An 18,261-nucleotide genomic window follows, 5' to 3' on the forward strand; every position below is an offset into this window, starting at 1 on the left:
ATATATATATATATATATATATATATATATATATATATACACAGTATGTTAGTATTTATGAATGTACAGTACGTTCAGTTTTTATGGCTTTATATTAAAAATATTTGAAATTATTTCTTGTATTTTTAATGTTGGTGAGTTGTGACTTTGCTTTGCAGCCTATTTTGTTCAAACCTGCTACTTTAGATTTTTTTTGACACTTTCAATTAATCTAAATGGACATTTTGGAAAACCGGATTCAAGAACTGTTCAAGAGTTTTGAGCGACTAATCCCAACAAGTTGATCCTATTTTTGAAAACGTTCCACCTTTACAAAATTAATCCTGCTGAATTTCGATCGACACCAGTGGTGTGGAATTATAGTAATATCATTATATTAAGAACTGGTTACATTCAAAATGCCAAAACTTTGTAGAGGATCCAATGGATGGCACTGGATTTTGCAGGTGTATTTAATACTGAATCTGGTGCGCGGATTAGAGACAATAATGTAAACTGTTACAATAATAGAAATGATGCAGTTTAATAAATTAATTGCAAATATGCATTCGATCCCTTCAACTTCCCTTCATTGATAAATAACATTAAAACAAATAAATAACACATAATCCAAACGTGCAATAGTGCAGGTTGCATTATACAGTATTTCCACTTACAGTAAGTGCTCCAATTAACGCCTCCAATCAATTAATTGTCATGTCTCCTATGGGCACCATTTGTGTGGTCTACAAGAGAAATAACCTCTGGGGCCTTTAATACTTTAGCAGCAAGATATGTGGCTGTAGGAAACCTCATGATGTCATAATATGGCAGTATCAAGAGTGGTCATCATCCAGCAGCTTTATCTACCTCTGCACACGCTTTAAAATGTTGGTTGTGCTACCGAGCTGCTGGTGTGAAACTGTTACACTTGCTGCACTGCTTTTTACAATGACCTTATCGGCACTGTTAAAGCTGACTGAGCAGTTTGCTTCTTACCACTATTACAACATTGGTTTTGTTGCTGCTGTGTCGTATAATGTACTCGTTAATAAATGGTCAAAAAGAGCTATGTTTTCTTATGCATTTCAAATCATTTTAAAGTTTAAAAAGAATCTGAATGTAATTTTCCAATTATCACCTGCTTCAAATCAATGCCCGGTATTTTGTGGTTTAGGTAAGGCTATAATTAGAGCATTTACGGTATGTTTCATATAGTTCATTACTTGGTCCTCTCATTGGTTTATAACAGCACCTTTTGTATACCTTCACACTCTGTCATCATTAAAACACATACTGTACAGTACAGTATATACCTAGGCCAATAAGTTTGTCTGCAAATTAAAATAATATTAGCATGATTGTGTTCTAATATGCATAAAATGAGCACATTCCAGTAATGGGCAAAAACATAACAAAATATTGTTTTGATAGTCTCTCTTTCCATGACAGTAAATCCCTCATGTTTTTTGTAACAAAATGTGTCCCTTAATAAATTCATCTAATCATTCCCACTAATTTGGATGGCAACCAAATTTAAAAAAATAACCCCCCTATTTTTTTAGAGGTAGATTGCAGGACAAGAATTCAGGAATTGTTCTCAGACTCAAGACGCAAACTTTCAGACCCTCTGGTACTCTGCTGCTTCCAGGTCTTCATCCCGATTCAGGGTGAGACCGCTCATGGGAGCAATCTCTGTGTTTTGTTATCCCTGACATGTCAGTCAGCTGTGGACTATTGTCCCACATTGACACCGAGACCTACTTGCAGTTTGTCACCACGGTGGTTTACAAACGCACCCATGATCAGGGTGGCAGGAAGCGGACTCATACGCTTCTCCAGCACGCCTCCGAAGATACAGCGACTGTTAATCATACCTGCAAGCACATAACATAAATGCATCTTAAAATATTCTTGCAAGATATAAAAAAAAGGTATAGAGCAGACTTAGGCATTTATTTTGACTCTGGGACCACATTGAGATTGAAAAAATGTGTCTGGGGGCCGGTGTGAATGTGTGTTCAGGAACACTAATACAAAAACTCACAATAATGTCTGATAGAATCCTAAAACTGTTATGTCCGACCATCTAAAAAACTGAAAGAAATGTGTAACTGAATGAAGCACCCAGAATGTAGATGAAGTAAAGAATATTAGGAATATATGAAGAAAGCTCCTCTTTTACTTCTCAGATCACCTACTTGATCCACATCTTTTAAATTTAAGCAAAATGAAAAAAAATGCAACAAACAGCGAAAAATGAATGCAGAGGGTAAAAAACATCTACAATCTGATATAATTTCTTTTCTGCAGAACTTTGTTGTCAAAATCTGTTTCTGCGTCTGGGTGCTCTGTAAACAAACTCCACCCACTTTGCTTGGTGCCTCGTCTGGCTGGAGCGGCTGTGACGTAGATTACCGTAATAACCCGTACATCACTCAAAAGCGCAGATTCCAACCATTGAAATACTTTATATTGTTTAAGACATACGGTCATTTGAAAACAAACACTGTACATCATAATGTCGGCTACAGTTCAGTTCAGTTTCAGTTTATTTCGAACATGCATACGATACAATGTAATGCATCACATATTTCCAGTTGTTTCATTACAGCACGTCCAAAAAGGATTAGGAAGAAGCAGAGTTTATTTAAGCCTACCCCTTTTCGTATCATAGCAATTTTATCCCATTTCCTTTTTCTCTGTTTGTAACAGAACTGTGAATGAATAAATATTAATAAAATAAATATATCATAAGTAAGTAAACAAATATTAAATACATAAATAAACATTATCTCATAAAAAATAATAAAAAAAGTTCAATAACTTCATAATTGTTCTTCTTTGTACTTTGTGAACACTTGTAGTTTGAACAGTCTCTTAAACTGAATCATATTGGTGCTTTGTTTGACTTCCTCGCTTCACGTATTGATTCCTGTTAGTTAAGTAGCTTCTTACCCGGTTCAAGACCAACCCTCTGATGCCATACCATTCCATAATTTAATTCCACATACAGATATGCTAACAGTCTTAAGTGTTGTATGTGCATACAAATTTGAAATTCGATTTTCCTCTAAGGTTATATTTCTCCTCTTTAGTTGAGAAGAATTGTTATACATTCTTGGGTAGCAGGTTATAGTTTGCTTTGTACATAATTTTAGCTGTTTGCAAATGCACCAAGTCATTGAATTTCAATATTTTTGCTTTAATAAAGAAAGGGTTTGTATGTTCTCTATATCCAACATTATGTATTATTCTTTTTTATAACACCGCTCGTTTAATGAAACGCACATTTGCAGTTGTTTCCCCATATTTCTACACAATAACTCAGATATAGAAACACTAGTGAGCAGTAGAGAATATGAAGGGATTTTTGGTACAGAACAAATTTGGTTTATTCTTTACTGACATGTTTCTTGCTACTTTATGTTGTGTATTTTTAACATGAGGTTTGCTGTTTATTTTATCATCTATTATTACACCCAAAAATGTGTTTTCTTCTACCCTTTCAATTAGAGATGTCCGATAATATCGGCCTGCCGATATTATCGGCCGATATATGCGTTAAAATGTAATATCGGAAATTATCGGTATCGGTTTTTTTATTATCGGTATCGTTTTTTTTGTTGTTTTTTTTTAAATTAAATCAACATAAAAAACACAAGATACACTTACAATTAGTGCACCAACCCAAAAAACCTCCCTCCCCCATTTACACTCATTCACACAAAAGGGTTGTTTCTTTCTGTTATTAATATTTTGGTTCCTACATTATATATCAATATATATCAATACAGTCTGCAAGGGATACAGTCCGTAAGCACACATGATTGTGCGTGCTGCTGGTCCACTAATAGTACTAACCTTTAACAGTTAATTTTACTAATTTTCATTCATTACTAGTTTCTATGTAGCTGTTTTTATATTGTTGTACTTTCTTTTTTATTGAAGAAAATGTTTTTAATTTATTTATCTTATTTTACAATTTTTTTTAAAAAGTACCTTATCTTCACCATACCTGGTTGTCCAAATTAGGCATAATAATGTGTTAATTCCACGACTGCATATATCGGTTGATATCGGTATCGGTTGATATCGGTATCGGTAATTAAAGAGTTGGACAATATCGGAATATCGGATATCGGCAAAAAGCCATTATCGGACATCCCTACTTTCAATGTTTACTCCGTCTATTTGTCTTTTTAATTTGTTAATTTCGTCTGTAATTATTTGTATTAGTTTCTGTGTTCTCTCCTGAACAAAATACAGTTGTATCATCTGCAAATAATACTAACTTTAAGTCCTTTGTAACTTTACAAATGTCGTATATATAAAGATTGAACAATTTTGGTCCTAGTATTTATCCCTGAGGTATGCTACAAGATATTTTCAGCTCTGGAGAAGTGTGTTCGTCTCGCTTCACGTATTGATTCCTGTTAGTTAAGTAGCTTCTTACCCAGTTCAAGACCAAGCCTCTGATGCCATACCGTTCTAATTAGTTAATTAAGATATTATGATGGATTGTGTAAAATGTTTTTGTTAAATCCATTAACAGTGTAGCAGCACATGTTTTGCTGTCTATTGCATTGGTGATCTCTTCCGTTATTTCGATTAATGCCATTGATGTTGAAATGTTGGCTCTGTATCCATATTGGTTGTCTGTGAGTGTTTCATTTTTATTCATGAATTTGTCCAATCTGTTGTTAAACAATTTTTCAATAATTTTACAAAATTTTGAAAGTAGAGACTTTTGCTACTTTCATTTTCCATCCATCTATTTTCTACCGCTTGTCACTTTCGGAGTCGCGGTGGTGCTGGAGCCTATCCCAGCTGCAGTCGGGCGGAAGGCGGTGTACACCCGCGTCTCCACGTCATTATCTGGGAATATGCCTGTTTGAAATGATAGGTTGCTGATTTTTATTAAAATTGAAATTTCTTCAAAAACCTTTTTTATTGTTTCCATATCAATTCCGTTACAATCAGTTGAGGAGTTGGATCCACAGTTTTTCACAATATTGATTATTTCCTCATTTGTCACACCTTCGAGGAACATCGAGTCCGGGGATATAGATGTTAAAAGTCTAAAGACATTTTTTGGAAAATTCCGGCGGGCCGAATTGAAAATTTTAATGAGCCGTATGTGGCCCGTGGGCCGTATTTTGCCAAGGTCTGATATAGAGAATACAATTAAACAAAATAAAATACCTCGAAAAACCATGTTGGCTTCTGGAAGTTCCATCTGATACCCAAATGAAGTTGTGGTCTCCTGAGTCCTGGTACTGGCTTCAAACTCCACCCCTACTTGGATCTGGTGAGCACATGTATGAAAAAAATACTTCATCAATTAAACCTCATCGTACACATAACCATATTTTTCCCTAACTATGACTATGACGGTCATATTACATCTTGGGGCTAGCGACTTCTCCCAAATGGATTCAGAGCTTTTCTTCCAGTCAGTCACACACATTGGATGGGTACCTTTTACATTTGAAACAATACGGTACCATCTCCTGGTACCTGGGAATTGATGCCGGTACTTAAGGGTATCAATTTTTGAGTGTTCATGTGTAAATGTTAATTTTCAATAATAAAATAAAAATATTTATTTAACATTTAACAGAGAGCTGATCATGATATCTGTGCTGTCTAGTTCTTATATCTTGATTACTTATCCTAGTCTCATTTGCAAGTATTATATAGTAGAGTTTGCATGCAGTTGCAATTCCAAAATGTTAGATTGCAGTAGTGTATAAACTATGGCAGGGATATTCAACTAAATTGTTTTGGGGGCCACATTTCCAGAAATTTAAGGACCTGGGGGCTGGACCTCTTCCTTCACTATTAGACCTATTTTGTATTTTCTGGCGATCTAGCGTTCTCTACAGTAGACATGTGATTTTTGGTCTATTTTGTCAGAGTTACAGGAGCACTTTGCTGTTTTTAATAACATTTTCTTAAAATAAAAAATCTAGTCGAATATCATCTTTATGACAGCACGCAAGTGTTTTTAAGAATGTGCTGCAAAAATTTTTGTCTTCCAAGTTTTGGACTGAACTCAGGGGCCGGTATTGTGTCATTCCCGGGCCGAATTTTGCCCCCGGGCTACGAGTTGAATAGCACTGGACTACGAGATGTTGCTATAGTCCAAAAGTAGTCTTTGCCATTGAGCTGAATGTCTTGTCTTTCGTAGTACCCTACAAAGTGTAAGTTGGTGGTGAAATTGCCATGTAAAATTGCTAATGCTTATCAATAGAATGTATACGGCAAAGCCAACATTCAACAATCAACATTAAGCTAGCACATTTTGAAAAATGGAGCCTAACTGTACTTTCAAGCGTTTTTCATCAGGCATACTTACTTTGTTGACATGAAAAATTGGAAGATTACGTAGAGGCAGTCCTACTGAGTCCACTGAGTGCTGCTTGAGTGCTTGTTTCCCCGCCAAGTGTTTGAGCCGGTCGAGTCTGCAACCGGACGTGACGTCCCATGCAACAAAGGTATTGAAATATGGCAGCGTTTGATTTTACATGAATCGATACTCAGTAGTACCGACAGGTCGATGCCTATAAAAGTACATAATCCGGTACCTATCTATTCTAACTATCCCTACACACCGACCCAGCGACAGACACATTGACCTGCCGCGGGGAAAAATGTCTCAAATATTAGCAAGTTAACAAACAACAGAGGAGGAGTTATGATGCTAATTTTAAGATAATGATGATCAATGAAGCAGCTAAGATATGGCTAATAAAATCTGATAAAATTTAATTTTAAAAATAACAAATGTTTATTTTGTTTTAATATTTTTTTTCAGAAGAGGTTCCCAAAAACATGGTGTTGGTTTATAATTTAGTCAACTCAACAACACCACTGTTCCGTTTTCTCATATGCTATGTATTGTGTTTTAAGATTCCCCTCATCTCTGCAAATATGCACTCAATAGGGTCAATATCGTCATTGTTAGGTTTGGGGTCCTCAATTACACACTATAAAGGCCAGTATTGTCAAAAATACATATGAATATATGAATAAATTAATAAATTAAATAAAACCAAACAAACAATACATACATAAATAAAATGATGTGAATAGAAATTATATTTTAACAAATAAACATATTACCATTCAGTCTGACTGGGAATTAAACTCTGGTCCATTTGTTCAGAAAGCAAGCATCATTACCAATTGAGCTATATGTAATGTGTTACCTCTTTTAATAAGCAGTTTTCTGTAAAACTGTACGGTTTCAATATTTAGGTGGCCGCGTATTGAGGACCCGTGTGTTAGCTTTTAGTACCTGTTTGTTGGCTCTGTGATAGTAGCTAGCATGGGCTCCTCCTTTCCCAGCATTTAGAGTCGCCACCCAGTTAGGTCCTGAAAACACAAAAATGAAAAAGTTCTGCAAGTTTCAACAAACATTGGAAAAAATTAAATTCAAGAATCCCCACTTGAATATTGTCCAGCCAGCGTGAGGATTCCGCCCTCTTCTGCTCTGCCTCTGTGGTAAACAAGCTCCCCTCCTAACACCAGACCAGACGACACACTCTGGAGGAAGTGAGCCACAAGGATAACTGTCCCAAAAGCACACACATGCACAGAACAGATTAAAAACCAATTTCATGACATGATGAGCCTCACTCCATAATTTATTGCTGTCTCGAGATCAAAATGATGTACAACCACACAATTCACTAAACCCAAATATAAAAGTTAGGTCAAAACAATCTAACAATGCTAACACTTATTGTTGTGGTCGGAGTTTCTTGCTAGATTGCCCAGGTGTGGTGAGTGGCACTGTCATTTTCTCACCTGATTCTCTTAGCACATCCGGGTTAGCCACCGTGACGGCGGCAGTGAAATCACTTCCTCTGTACTCCGTTTCAAACTGCCACGTTACAAACTGGGATTGCTGGGTCTAAAGTAAATGTGATTTATTGTTATATGTTAGTAGCAAATTATAAAATTTTCTGTGGCAGGGAAGAAAAAAACTGAATTTTATACCTGGAACACAGTTCTGGCTCGCACACGCTCAGTGAGATGCAGCAGAGCGTGCGCGTTCAGACTTCCTGAGGAATCCATCTCACCGATTAATGCAGGTGCATCCTACAGGTAGAGGAAGGATGTGGACAATGTTTAACAAACCAAAACACAAAAAAACACCACGCAAAAAGTGCTTCTTTTTTTTTTACCTTGTCCTTGCTGTAATCGTCAGACTGCAGGTGTTCCACGTGGAATCGATAGTACGAAGGACTGACGGCACTGAGGTGGAGAGTATGACTGACCTACAGACAAAAATATTGATTCATGCAGTCAATGATCCCAAAATTAAGTTCACAAGCTACAGTATTTTTGTATAAAAGTCTCAAAAAGATGAGCCAGAAATGTATAGACACACTAGCAATTGTTATTTAATTTTGTCCTTAATTTTTTTGGAGGCGTTGGTTGTCAAACTTTTAACTCACGGTAATTTACTCATCACTTCAAAAAAATCTTGCAAGAGTCATTCCTACATTTAATTAAATGTTCAAGTGTTGACTTGAAAGGCTCCAACTCATTGTAACAAAGAGGTAGTTAACTGTCAAAGACACTCTGACACATTGTGACAATCGACCTCATCACGGGGGTGGTTCTCACACGCTATGGGGTTGGTTGTCACAATGCTATTTTATTTGGAAAATTATTTTCGGTCAAAACAACTGCATAACTTAATGCATCCTAACAAAAAACGAGCAAAGAACCTAAACAGGAAACACATCTCTCGGGCAGCCTCCTGTATGCGTGACATCTATGCATGCATGTGTATGTAAGTGACGACCAACCCCAGATTGAGTTTCTTGATACAGCAGAGCTAATAACCGTGTAAAAACTAGTTAGCTAGCTAATAACCGTATATACTATAGCTTTCCCTTCACACTTTTCAAGGGTAAAATGCCTTTGTTATAAATCCATTGTGTAAAAAGCTATACAACACACACTGAGGAACTGAACACTGTATTCACAATTTGACATGAAAAACGCAAAAAGTCCCAGCTGCCTTACTCCAGAGAAGACTATGTAAATGAGCCAATTCCATAAATTTGAGAGAGAGAGAGAGAGCGAGAGAGAGAGAGAGAGAGAGAGAGAGAGAGAGAGAGAGAGAGAGAGAGAGAGAGAGAGAGAGAGAGAGAGAGAGCACCCACTGGTGGTGAGATATCATGAGCCTGACAACCAACCGTGTCACTAAGGTAAATGTATCCTATTGTAAAAGCTGCATAAAAAATGTTGCCATTACAAATGATATTCCATCCATCCATTTTCTACCGCTTACCCCTCTCTTCTAAAAATATGTTTTTTTTTTCATATTTTTAACAATAAGTGTATTACTGTAGTTTGCAGAGCAACTGCAACTCTATCTATCACCTCTCATACATCACCTTGAAGAAGCTGCTCAGAGTTTTGTTGACAATCATCTTGACTCCCTCAATCTGTTGAGGAAACACATCTGGGGGAGCAAAGAGGCAACTTGGTCATAAAAGATCAATTTAATTAACATTATTTATATGCTTTATGATTGACTGACTATTTTGTGTTAATAAGTGTATTAGTATCCAATTAAAGGCCATGCACCTCTGGTATTTTAAGTTTAAATAGGTCTGCACAAGTCTCAAAAAATGAAAATTAGGATTTTTCTTGCTTAGAACTGAGATTGTTCAGGACCATTATCACCATTATTTTAGATTCTTAATTGTTCTCTGCTTTAGAGAAACTTCTCCAAGGTATTTTTGTTGTTCTTGTCCCAAAGGGCACGCTCACTCACTCACTGCACAGTACAGTGGTACCTCAACTTAAGAGTGCCCCAACTTAAGAGAATTTTGAGGTAAGAGCTGTCTATCGGCGAATTGTCATGCTTCAAGTTGCGTGCAAAAATTTTACTTCTAAGCATCCCTGCCATTAGTTGCCGTGGTAAATGCCACAGTAAACCCTGTAAGATCTGCCTAAAACATCTGGTTTTACTTATAGCTTGAGATTGACATAACTTTGTTTTTCAACCATTGGAAAGGAAAAAAGTGAGTGTGAAGGACAGTGTTAAGAAGAAGTGGATGGTGTTCATAGGGTTGAAAAAATAAATCATCAGAAACATGTCAGAGCGAGGCAAAACAATTGGAGTATATCGCAGCTAGTCTGCACCACACTGATGCAGAATGAGTCTTATGCTAGCCAAGTATGTTAAAATAATATCTAAATGTTGGACATTTATCCATGAACATATAGAAAAGCTGCTGATGGTGCGTTTGACGGAAAAGCAACTGCAGTAGAAGTCCACTCTCCAATGTAAATGCTGTACATTATTATTACATTACTTCATAAAACTGCTGCAGTTGTTAGCAGTACTTTTTATTGTATTGCTTTTATAAAATATTTGTTATGCAAAAGTGTGTCTTTCTTTTTAAAAGTCATGTTACATAAAATAAAATAGTGCAGTTTTGGAGGGGCAATCATCAATTGATTCAATCGAATTCCAATGGGAGATTAAAGTGTTTTGAGTTAAGGTTTCTCTCACAGAACCAATCAAGCTCATAAGTTGAGGTACTACTATACATTCATACATGCAAGTAATAAACAACCTGATGATTAATAGCCAGCGTTCCTCATCAGCCAGGGCAGACAGCTCACCCTGGCCGGTGAGGTACGATGGGGGACGGCAAAAGTGAGTAGGAAGTGCCGGCCGCCATGCCATCAACTGTGAATTTTGATTGAAATTGCAGTGTATGTGATGCGGCTCTTTAAGGAGAATTTTTTTTAAAAGTGTGATCGTATGTAAGTATTAATCGAGATGGTTAATTAAGGTAATCATATTATGTTTTTTGTTATGATAATAATGAACAAATAATTAGTATTACAGTGCCTTTCTTGGGATATCATTTTGTACGAGGCATACTGTACCTTTGCAACTCCTGTGTAGGGAGTGAAAGCTGCCTGGGTTAGGTAGGCGTCCATCTCTCCTCTCCCAGTGTGGCGGGCTGTACCAGTGAGCAGGATGTGCATCCCAGCGAGAAGGAGGGTGGTCTGTGGAAAAAGGCCAGTTCTGGTGACCCGCACCCGAAGACAAAGCCAGAACACTGCCCATGGGCCTGAAAAATGTCCTATGGAAAACAAAGGTACTTGTATCACATTTATTATCCAAACACAACCTCTCACATACCAGTCCCAAATTATGATACATAAGTACAATGTAATGAAACACTGAACCAGATCTAGATAATACAATAGGCCTATTGTATTTTAAAAAAGGTAGAATTTTGGAAAAGAGGCTCAGAAATTGAATATTATTCATTGTCCAGGCAAATCAAACATTCTGTCTGCTGAATGTATAGGACAGAGCGACATGATAACAAAATATAAGCATTGCAAATTAATTAAAAATTGCTGTCAATGTAAAAATATAACTGCAGCAATTATAAGGGGTAGCATAGCAGGGTGCATCAGTACGGTTAGCTAGCATGACCTTAGCATCATCGAAAGCGGACGTTTAGGTATTATTTTTGTTATGCTGCCCTACCTTCAACGTGTTCAAAAATACATTAAATTCCTGTAAGAAACCGGCAGCCATACGTTGGTAAGACTGTTTGGTGAATGAATAAGACCAGCCGTGGAAAAAAAAGGAAAGGGACTGATCTTCTGGCTGTTATGTGTCACGAGATAATATGTCCCCTTGAAAACATGATCAGAAAAGCCACTTTGAAAACGTAATTTTTTAAAATCTTTAAAGGTAACTAAAATGTACCAAATATTATTAAATAATGTATTTAAATTAGAATTAGATTTTTTTTTTAAATATACTTTAAATTATTTATCTTTTTCTGGACCTAAGGAAGTCCACATTCCCAGCCTTGATTCTAGTCCGGACTCCTATAGCTGAAACACTATATAAAACACAAGCGCTGTACAGTTGGGGAGATTATTCGGCGTGAATCACGAAAGGGTCAGATGTTTTTTAATCCCACAAAACGGACTAAAACAAATTAATCGTACTAATTTACGGCAACAAAACGTACATTTGAATCAATTAATTTAGATACTGTCCAATACGCGTATTTGTTATTCTAAAAGGAAAGCGGGAGGGACACTACTCTTAAAACAACCTGGTGATGTCTCGTTCAATGTCAGTATTGCTAGTGGGAGAAGGGAACTTCTCCTTTTCTGCTGCTTTATGCAGTTTGCAAGGTTCATCGCAGATGGTCACGGCGACTTGTCTGCAGCCGCAGGAGGAGACATTGCGGCAGGAGGGTGCATCTGATAACGTTCAGACCATCAAGGACTCCGGTGAGGGTTGACATCAATGAACCTTTCCATTTAGTTTGTGTTTTTCCCAGAATGTTTTGTACCTTTGCATGTGTATTGCAGGAGGAAGGGTGCTGTTCGAGGTGGACAGCACAAGGCTGGGGGAAAACGTGTCCTTGCAGGGTCATATCTTTGACCGTGTTGTATTTAACTTCCCACACTGCGGGAGGAAGAGCGGTGTTAAAAAGAACCGCCAACTTCTTAAAGACTTCTTCCTCAGGTATAATTAACAGGGATTTAGGTGGTACACTTCACTGCAAAGTCCATTATCAGATTGTGTCAGGGAGGTTTTAAGGTTCTAATGATACCTGTGGTTAGAAACATCTTGTATAATGTTGTTTGCCTACTGTAAGAAGTACAATATTTTTATAATAATTGTCATTTCTAAAGTAAACAGTGGCTACAATCAACAGACACACAATTAGGTACACATTCTAGTACGCATCTGATGGTAGAGCTGTATCAAAATGTATTCATTTAATTGTAATTATTCTAATATTTTGCCTAATAAGTTCTTCCCCAGTGAACACCAGAGCAATAATGAGCTCTGCTACCCATTTTGTGCAAACATGTGATGTACTTCAATGTAACTTTATTAACCCTTGTACAAGTTTAGGATTGACTATAATACACAATTACTCTTAGGATCCAAAAGGGACCCGCTCAAAAAAGTGTCAGCAATAAATTTATATATTTGTTCCTTTAACGCTTGAAATATTTAACAACTTTGATCCATCTATTGACACTAAGCTTATTATGTTTTTGGCGTTTTTGTCCAAAATAACTGTTTTTTTTTTCATGAGAAAATGCAAAATATGTAATATTTCTAAAAAATAAGTTACAGAGAGTGGTTAATTACATTCTTGAATATGACAAGGATTCATGACAACATTGATTTTAGTCTTTTAAAAAATAGCAGTTATAACGGGAGTCAACGGGGCCGGAAGAGGTCTGAAGAGAAAGTATGTACCGGTATACTTTATTTTTATATTGTATTCCAACAATGTTGGAATCAAAAACACAATTCACTTTTATAAACAAAAATACTTTAAAAATGTCAGACCGCTAACTTCCAACCTGCACAATCGAGGCAGCGTGGCTCGGTTGGTAGAGCGGCCGTGCCAGCAACTTGAGAGTTTCAGATTCGATCCCCGTTTCCACAATCCTAGTCACTGCTGTTGTGTCTTTGGGCGAGACACTTTACCCACATGTCCCCCGTGCCACCCAAACTGGTTTAAATGTAGCTTAAAGATGTCGATAATGGGTTTCACTATGTAAAGCGCTTTGAGTCTCTAGAGAAAAGCGCTATATACAAATAATTCACTTCACATAAGGAACACATTTAATGCCCGTTTTGGGCCCTAGGGATGCACAATGGTTAAAAAGACATCCACACTCACATTCATGCCCACGGGCAATTTAGAGTCTCCTATCAATAAAGTTTGTCCGAGTTTGTTTAAATCGGTTAGCCTAACAAGCACCGAGAGAACATACACTCCACTATGCACCGTGCTGCCACGGTGTGTTGTAGTTGCCAGATTCTGTTTGTGTCCAGCTGCGTTCAGTTGCTGGCTGAAGACGGGGAGATCCATATTTCCCTGTGTAACGGACAAGGTGGCACGCCGGCCGACCAGCTGAGGCGAGAGCGGCACAACAGCTGGCAGGTGGTTGCCATGGCAGCAGAGGCGCACATTATCCTTAGTGATGTCCGCCCTTTCCAGGGTGAGGAATACCAGAGCTACAAGTGCACCGGATACAGGTAAGATGTAAAGGTGAGTGTTTAAACATAAGAGATGACTCAGGCCATTAAATATGCAAATGGAGGGTGGTTGTTAATATTAAATACCTTTTTTTTTTACAGGAGCCAGGATAAAGGCTTTCATCTGGAGAATGCTTTGCTCCATGTGTTCACTCGCAGCGTCCCCTTCAGCTGCCCTCAAGTGTGTAAAGTGGAGGAAGTTATTGAAGGACAGAAGGTCCAGTACAACATTCCAGCTGAGCTCAGTGATTTCATTTCCAGGTATTCTAACCTCCTGTTAGCAGGGTTATGTAGAAAGTCATGAACAAAAATAAATGTGTTTGATTGTATTATGAATAATTATCCATAGAGTAATCCATTACATATTGAGCATAATCTGGAATGTCTTCTGGATCCATGAAAAACATGTGCCTCTTTTGCACAGAGATCCCACAAAAGTGCTGCAACAGGAGGTCTGGCATTTATTTGCTTGTGTCTTTTACACAGAACTCAGCAAAGTGGGATTCTGCTCTAATTGTGCTTTCAGGCAGCATCTTGCTTTGATATAATTAGATGAATGACAACGTCAGAGCAAGAGTATGATGTGACGTAAACCGAACTGTAAACAATTGCTTTGAACACAACAGGGCTCGAGAGTCTCAAAGGTGCCGTTATTGCAAAATAATGTCCTGCGTCTGCTGCTGGTCTGATGCAACCTGCCTAGCTTGGAAAATTGCCAGGGCAACTTTGTCCCCCCCATTCTGTGTCTGTGCCATTTATAATAGTACCTCAATTTACGAGCTTAATTGGTTCTGTGACAGAGCTCTTAACTCAAAACACTTCTATTTCAAATCAACATTGCCCATTGAAGTTAATTAAAATCAATGTAATTCCCTTGTTTTAACATGTAACATGCCTTTTAAAAAACAACAACTTTTAGATAAGAAATATTGTATGAAAAAAATACAATAGAAAGTAGTACTAACAACAACAGTATTTTTTATAAAGTAATGTAATAATAATGTACAACATTTACCTTGGAAAATTTATTTCTACTTCTATCTCCTTCCAGCTGCTTCACAGTCAAACACACCATCAGCAGCTTCTCTGTATTTTCATGTTTTCCATTTAAATATTATTTTAATGTCCTAGGCTGGTGTTCGGAGACTCCTGCTTTGGTATGGTGCAGAGAGACCAGCAGTGATACGCTCATACTGCGTCGCCAAGTCGATTACACAATTGGTCATGTAATTCATGATTTCTTTCATTAGTTAAATGAAGATCATTTGCTTCTTTTACAGCACTGACCTTCACACTCACTTTTTTCGTTCCAATGGTTGGAAAACAAAGTCTTGTAGATCTCTGTCTATAAGCTAATGCTAGCAAGTAAGACCAGATATTTACGGCAGATCTTCTGCCTTTCACTGTGACATTTGTTACACCAACCATCAAATAGAGCTGTAAGAGGTGCAGGACGACGCCAGTCGGAGTTCAGCGGCTAATCCAATTTTGTTGTGGCCCAAATGTCGTGGACAAATACCTACGGAAATATTTATTTTATAGAAATAGAGCAGGCAGAAGGGCATGAAATGAGAAGGAATCTACGGACGTTCTAGCGGCGGTAGTCTGCAGCTGTCTGGGCTTAGAAGAGGGAGAGGAGGCTTCCCAACACAGAGTCCAGTAACGCCCACATAAGTACGTCCGTCAATGTGTGACGTCCCAACTGGCCCACTGCGCGGGCAGAGGCATCCAAAACTGCGTCCAAAATTATATGAAGCTTATGATTTGGCACTTACTAATTGTTTTACACAAGTTTCCAATGTTGTATTGGGACCCTCTCTTTAGAAGGGAAAAGTCAACCCAAATCATTTTATTCTAAGGCTGTCTAAATTGATGAGAGATGACTAGACTTGAACTTTAACAATGTATTCTATGGAAAAGGGAAAGTGAAAAAGGAGTAAGTACAAACAATAGCAATACCAGCTGGGAGATCGAACTGAGCTGTCTGAAGTACAGAGCAATATCTCTAAAATGGTCACCCTACTTGCATGCTTTTGACCATCTCGGTTACTTCGCCTTGATAGGATCGAAACTGAAACTTAACGGAGAGTGTGTGTGCGTGTGTGTGTGTGTGTGTGTGTGTGTGTGTGTGTGTATGTGTGTGTGTACCTCTTCTTCCGGAACCTAAATAGATAGATAGATAGTACTTTATTGATTCCTTCAGGAGAGTTTCCTCAGGAAAATTAAAATTCCAGCAGCAGTGTACAGAATTGAGATCAAATTTAAAAAGTAAATAATGTGGGTATAAATGGAAATAAAATAGAACATTTTACAAGAAGAATAAAAATAAAAAGCAGCAATAAGAATAAAAATAACACAGTAAAAATAAGAATATGACAAGAGAAACTAGGCATTAGTGACCATGAGATACAATGTGTGTGTATTAATGATAGGAAACACAGGATGCATTCATGTTATGTCCTTGAACATAATTTACTGCACATGAGATAAGATCTCATGCACAGTTCACTCTGTGCAAAGGTGGGAAAATATTTCTCTAACAGTTGTAACACGCATCACAGGTCGCCTTACGGAGGGTGCCCTTCTAGATTCTGACCGGGTTGTTCTACTCTTTTCTCAGGGGGTTCCTCTCAGCAGATTCTGTCCATCCTGTCAAACTGGTGCAGGACTTTCTACTGGGAAGCTTACAAGAAAAGTGGGCTGTCTCCATGGAGACACAGACCCCTCCTTTCCTCATCACGGCTAAACAGCTGCACACATGCTGCCCTGATATTAAAAACACACTCTGCTACTGGATTCATGCCTGTCAGGAAGACCTGGACTGTGAGGCTTGCAGCTCCACAGGTAAAGATGAGGGTCAGGAGTGTTTTGACAAAAGGAGGAATTGTGCTAACTCAGAGTGCAGGACTAGGAAGGGATTACATGGGAAGAGGTCACTGTGCTGTTCTGACTGTGAGGGGGAGACTGCTCGTTATGTGCTGCGTCCTTCACTGGGCCCCCAGATGGAGGGGCGTCTAACTGAAAAAGAAGAGTGGAATCCTGGAGAAACAAAAGTGGAAGATAACCAGAGCTTAAATGGTGTGAAAAGCTTACTGTTTGGCATCAGTGGTGTGGTGTTCCACAATGTTCCCGTCAGCCTCTGGTCTCAGCCTGCCTTTCACGAGCTCCTCCTCACTGGCGTATTGCCAAAAAAGTGTGAGCCAGCAAAAGTTCTCGAGCAAACTTTGGAGAGGCTGCTAGATCCCTATGGCGTCTCCATGGTTATCGAGCAGGGAGGCATGCATCTGATGGCACAACCGATGGGGTTGATTGGTAAAGTGTGCACAAGTGACACAAGTAGCCACCTTTGCGTGACTGTATCTTTGAACTTGGACCACCTTGCCGTGCTCATATTCTCATTCCCAGACTGGCGACTGCTGTGGTCACATGACCCACGTTTCTTGAAGCAATTTGAACTCCGGCCCTCGCCTGGGTCACCTTTCACCCCTTTCTCCCTCTACCCCGAGCTCTTCAGCTTCGATATCAGCCTCTGGACCGGGACGATGTGGGACGAGAAGAAGTTCCACGCCTTGGTCCGAGAGGCCACCTGCGGGGCGGTGGAACATGTTAAACTCATTGACAGATTCTCGCATCCGGACCTGAGCCAGACCAGCTGCTGCTACAGACTCATCTACCGCTCACACACACATGCACTGTCTCACACACAAGCCCTCCAGTTTCACAAACGCTTGGAGTCGATACTTTCATCACGCTTGGATGTCACGATCAGGTAGAAGCTAAATATTTTTAGAACTGCAAATTACATTTTGAAATTAAAACATGTTGTGAAAGTGTTCCATTTAAGTTAGGCTAAATACTTGAAATTAGACTGTTTATTGTGCCAGTGAATTATCATATAATAACAAATGCAATATACAAATAAAATGCAGCCAAAGTGACAGTGATAGGCAATTGTATTAGTGTACTGTTCATTATACGCACAATTATGCTGTTCAACTGTGTGTTATTAGAAATAAACGTTTGTATTTATAGTGCATGTCTTACACATACGTTGTAGTGCAGGACTAATAAATTATAAACTTTCTGAAAGCTGAGGACCGGGCAGGCGGATTTATTCCTTCATTATTAAACAATGTGGGCCACAAGTTGAAAGACCTGCAGTAGTGCAAAGTGCATGACACGTGACCTGTTACGAG

At 38.3% G+C, this 18,261-nt stretch overlaps 2 protein-coding genes across 3 annotated transcripts; one reads left to right on the forward strand and one right to left on the reverse strand.

Annotated features, from left to right (window-relative positions):
• Window positions 1-53: 53 nt before the first annotated feature.
• si:dkey-71l1.1 (uncharacterized protein LOC569883 homolog) lies at window positions 54-11,661 on the reverse strand. 2 transcript variants are annotated; one of them, XM_062046476.1, is made up of 10 exons: window positions 11,525-11,661; window positions 10,909-11,108; window positions 9,399-9,466; window positions 8,175-8,267; window positions 7,987-8,088; window positions 7,795-7,900; window positions 7,434-7,556; window positions 7,283-7,359; window positions 5,185-5,287; window positions 54-1,856 (listed from the first exon to the last, which is right to left on the reverse strand). In XM_062046476.1, exons 2-10 carry the CDS (start codon window positions 11,090-11,092, stop codon window positions 1,714-1,716), a joined length of 999 nt encoding a protein of 332 aa, XP_061902460.1. In that variant the 5' UTR covers window positions 11,093-11,108; window positions 11,525-11,661; the 3' UTR covers window positions 54-1,713. The 2 variants fall into 2 exon arrangements, with proteins under 2 accessions (XP_061902460.1, XP_061902461.1); XM_062046477.1 differs by lacking the exon at window positions 54-1,856 and adding an exon at window positions 6,341-6,446.
• A 205-nt stretch (window positions 11,662-11,866) lies between these two features.
• Window positions 11,867-18,096, forward strand: fdxacb1 (ferredoxin-fold anticodon binding domain containing 1). The gene is made up of 5 exons (XM_062046478.1): window positions 11,867-12,288; window positions 12,370-12,526; window positions 13,862-14,065; window positions 14,168-14,326; window positions 16,686-18,096. Exons 1-5 carry the CDS (start codon window positions 12,114-12,116, stop codon window positions 17,836-17,838), a joined length of 1,848 nt encoding a protein of 615 aa, XP_061902462.1. The 5' UTR covers window positions 11,867-12,113; the 3' UTR covers window positions 17,839-18,096.
• The last annotated feature ends 165 nt before the right edge of the window (window positions 18,097-18,261 follow it).

Source organism: Entelurus aequoreus, linkage group LG05 (genome assembly GCF_033978785.1).
Source record: "Entelurus aequoreus isolate RoL-2023_Sb linkage group LG05, RoL_Eaeq_v1.1, whole genome shotgun sequence".
Lineage (NCBI taxonomy): Eukaryota > Metazoa > Chordata > Actinopteri > Syngnathiformes > Syngnathidae > Entelurus > Entelurus aequoreus.

What these genes read in the sequence shown, in the direction of transcription:
- si:dkey-71l1.1 (XM_062046476.1), bottom strand. Translation starts at nt 11,092, where the DNA reads ATGGGCAGTGTTCTGGCTTTGTCTTCGGGTGCGGGTCACCAGAACTGG. An exon ending in CTCTGAGCAGCTTCTTCAAG is followed by an intron (nt 8,268 to 9,398) that starts GTGATGTATGAG and finishes TTTTGTCTGTAG; the next exon opens with GTCAGTCATACTCTCCACCT. An exon ending in GCTGGCTGGACAATATTCAA is followed by an intron (nt 7,360 to 7,433) that starts GTGGGGATTCTT and finishes TTGTGTTTTCAG; the next exon opens with GACCTAACTGGGTGGCGACT.
- fdxacb1 (XM_062046478.1), top strand. Translation starts at nt 12,114, where the DNA reads ATGTCTCGTTCAATGTCAGTATTGCTAGTGGGAGAAGGGAACTTCTCC. An exon ending in CTTAAAGACTTCTTCCTCAG is followed by an intron (nt 12,527 to 13,861) that starts GTATAATTAACA and finishes GTTTGTGTCCAG; the next exon opens with CTGCGTTCAGTTGCTGGCTG. An exon ending in TACAAGTGCACCGGATACAG is followed by an intron (nt 14,066 to 14,167) that starts GTAAGATGTAAA and finishes TTTTTTTTACAG; the next exon opens with GAGCCAGGATAAAGGCTTTC.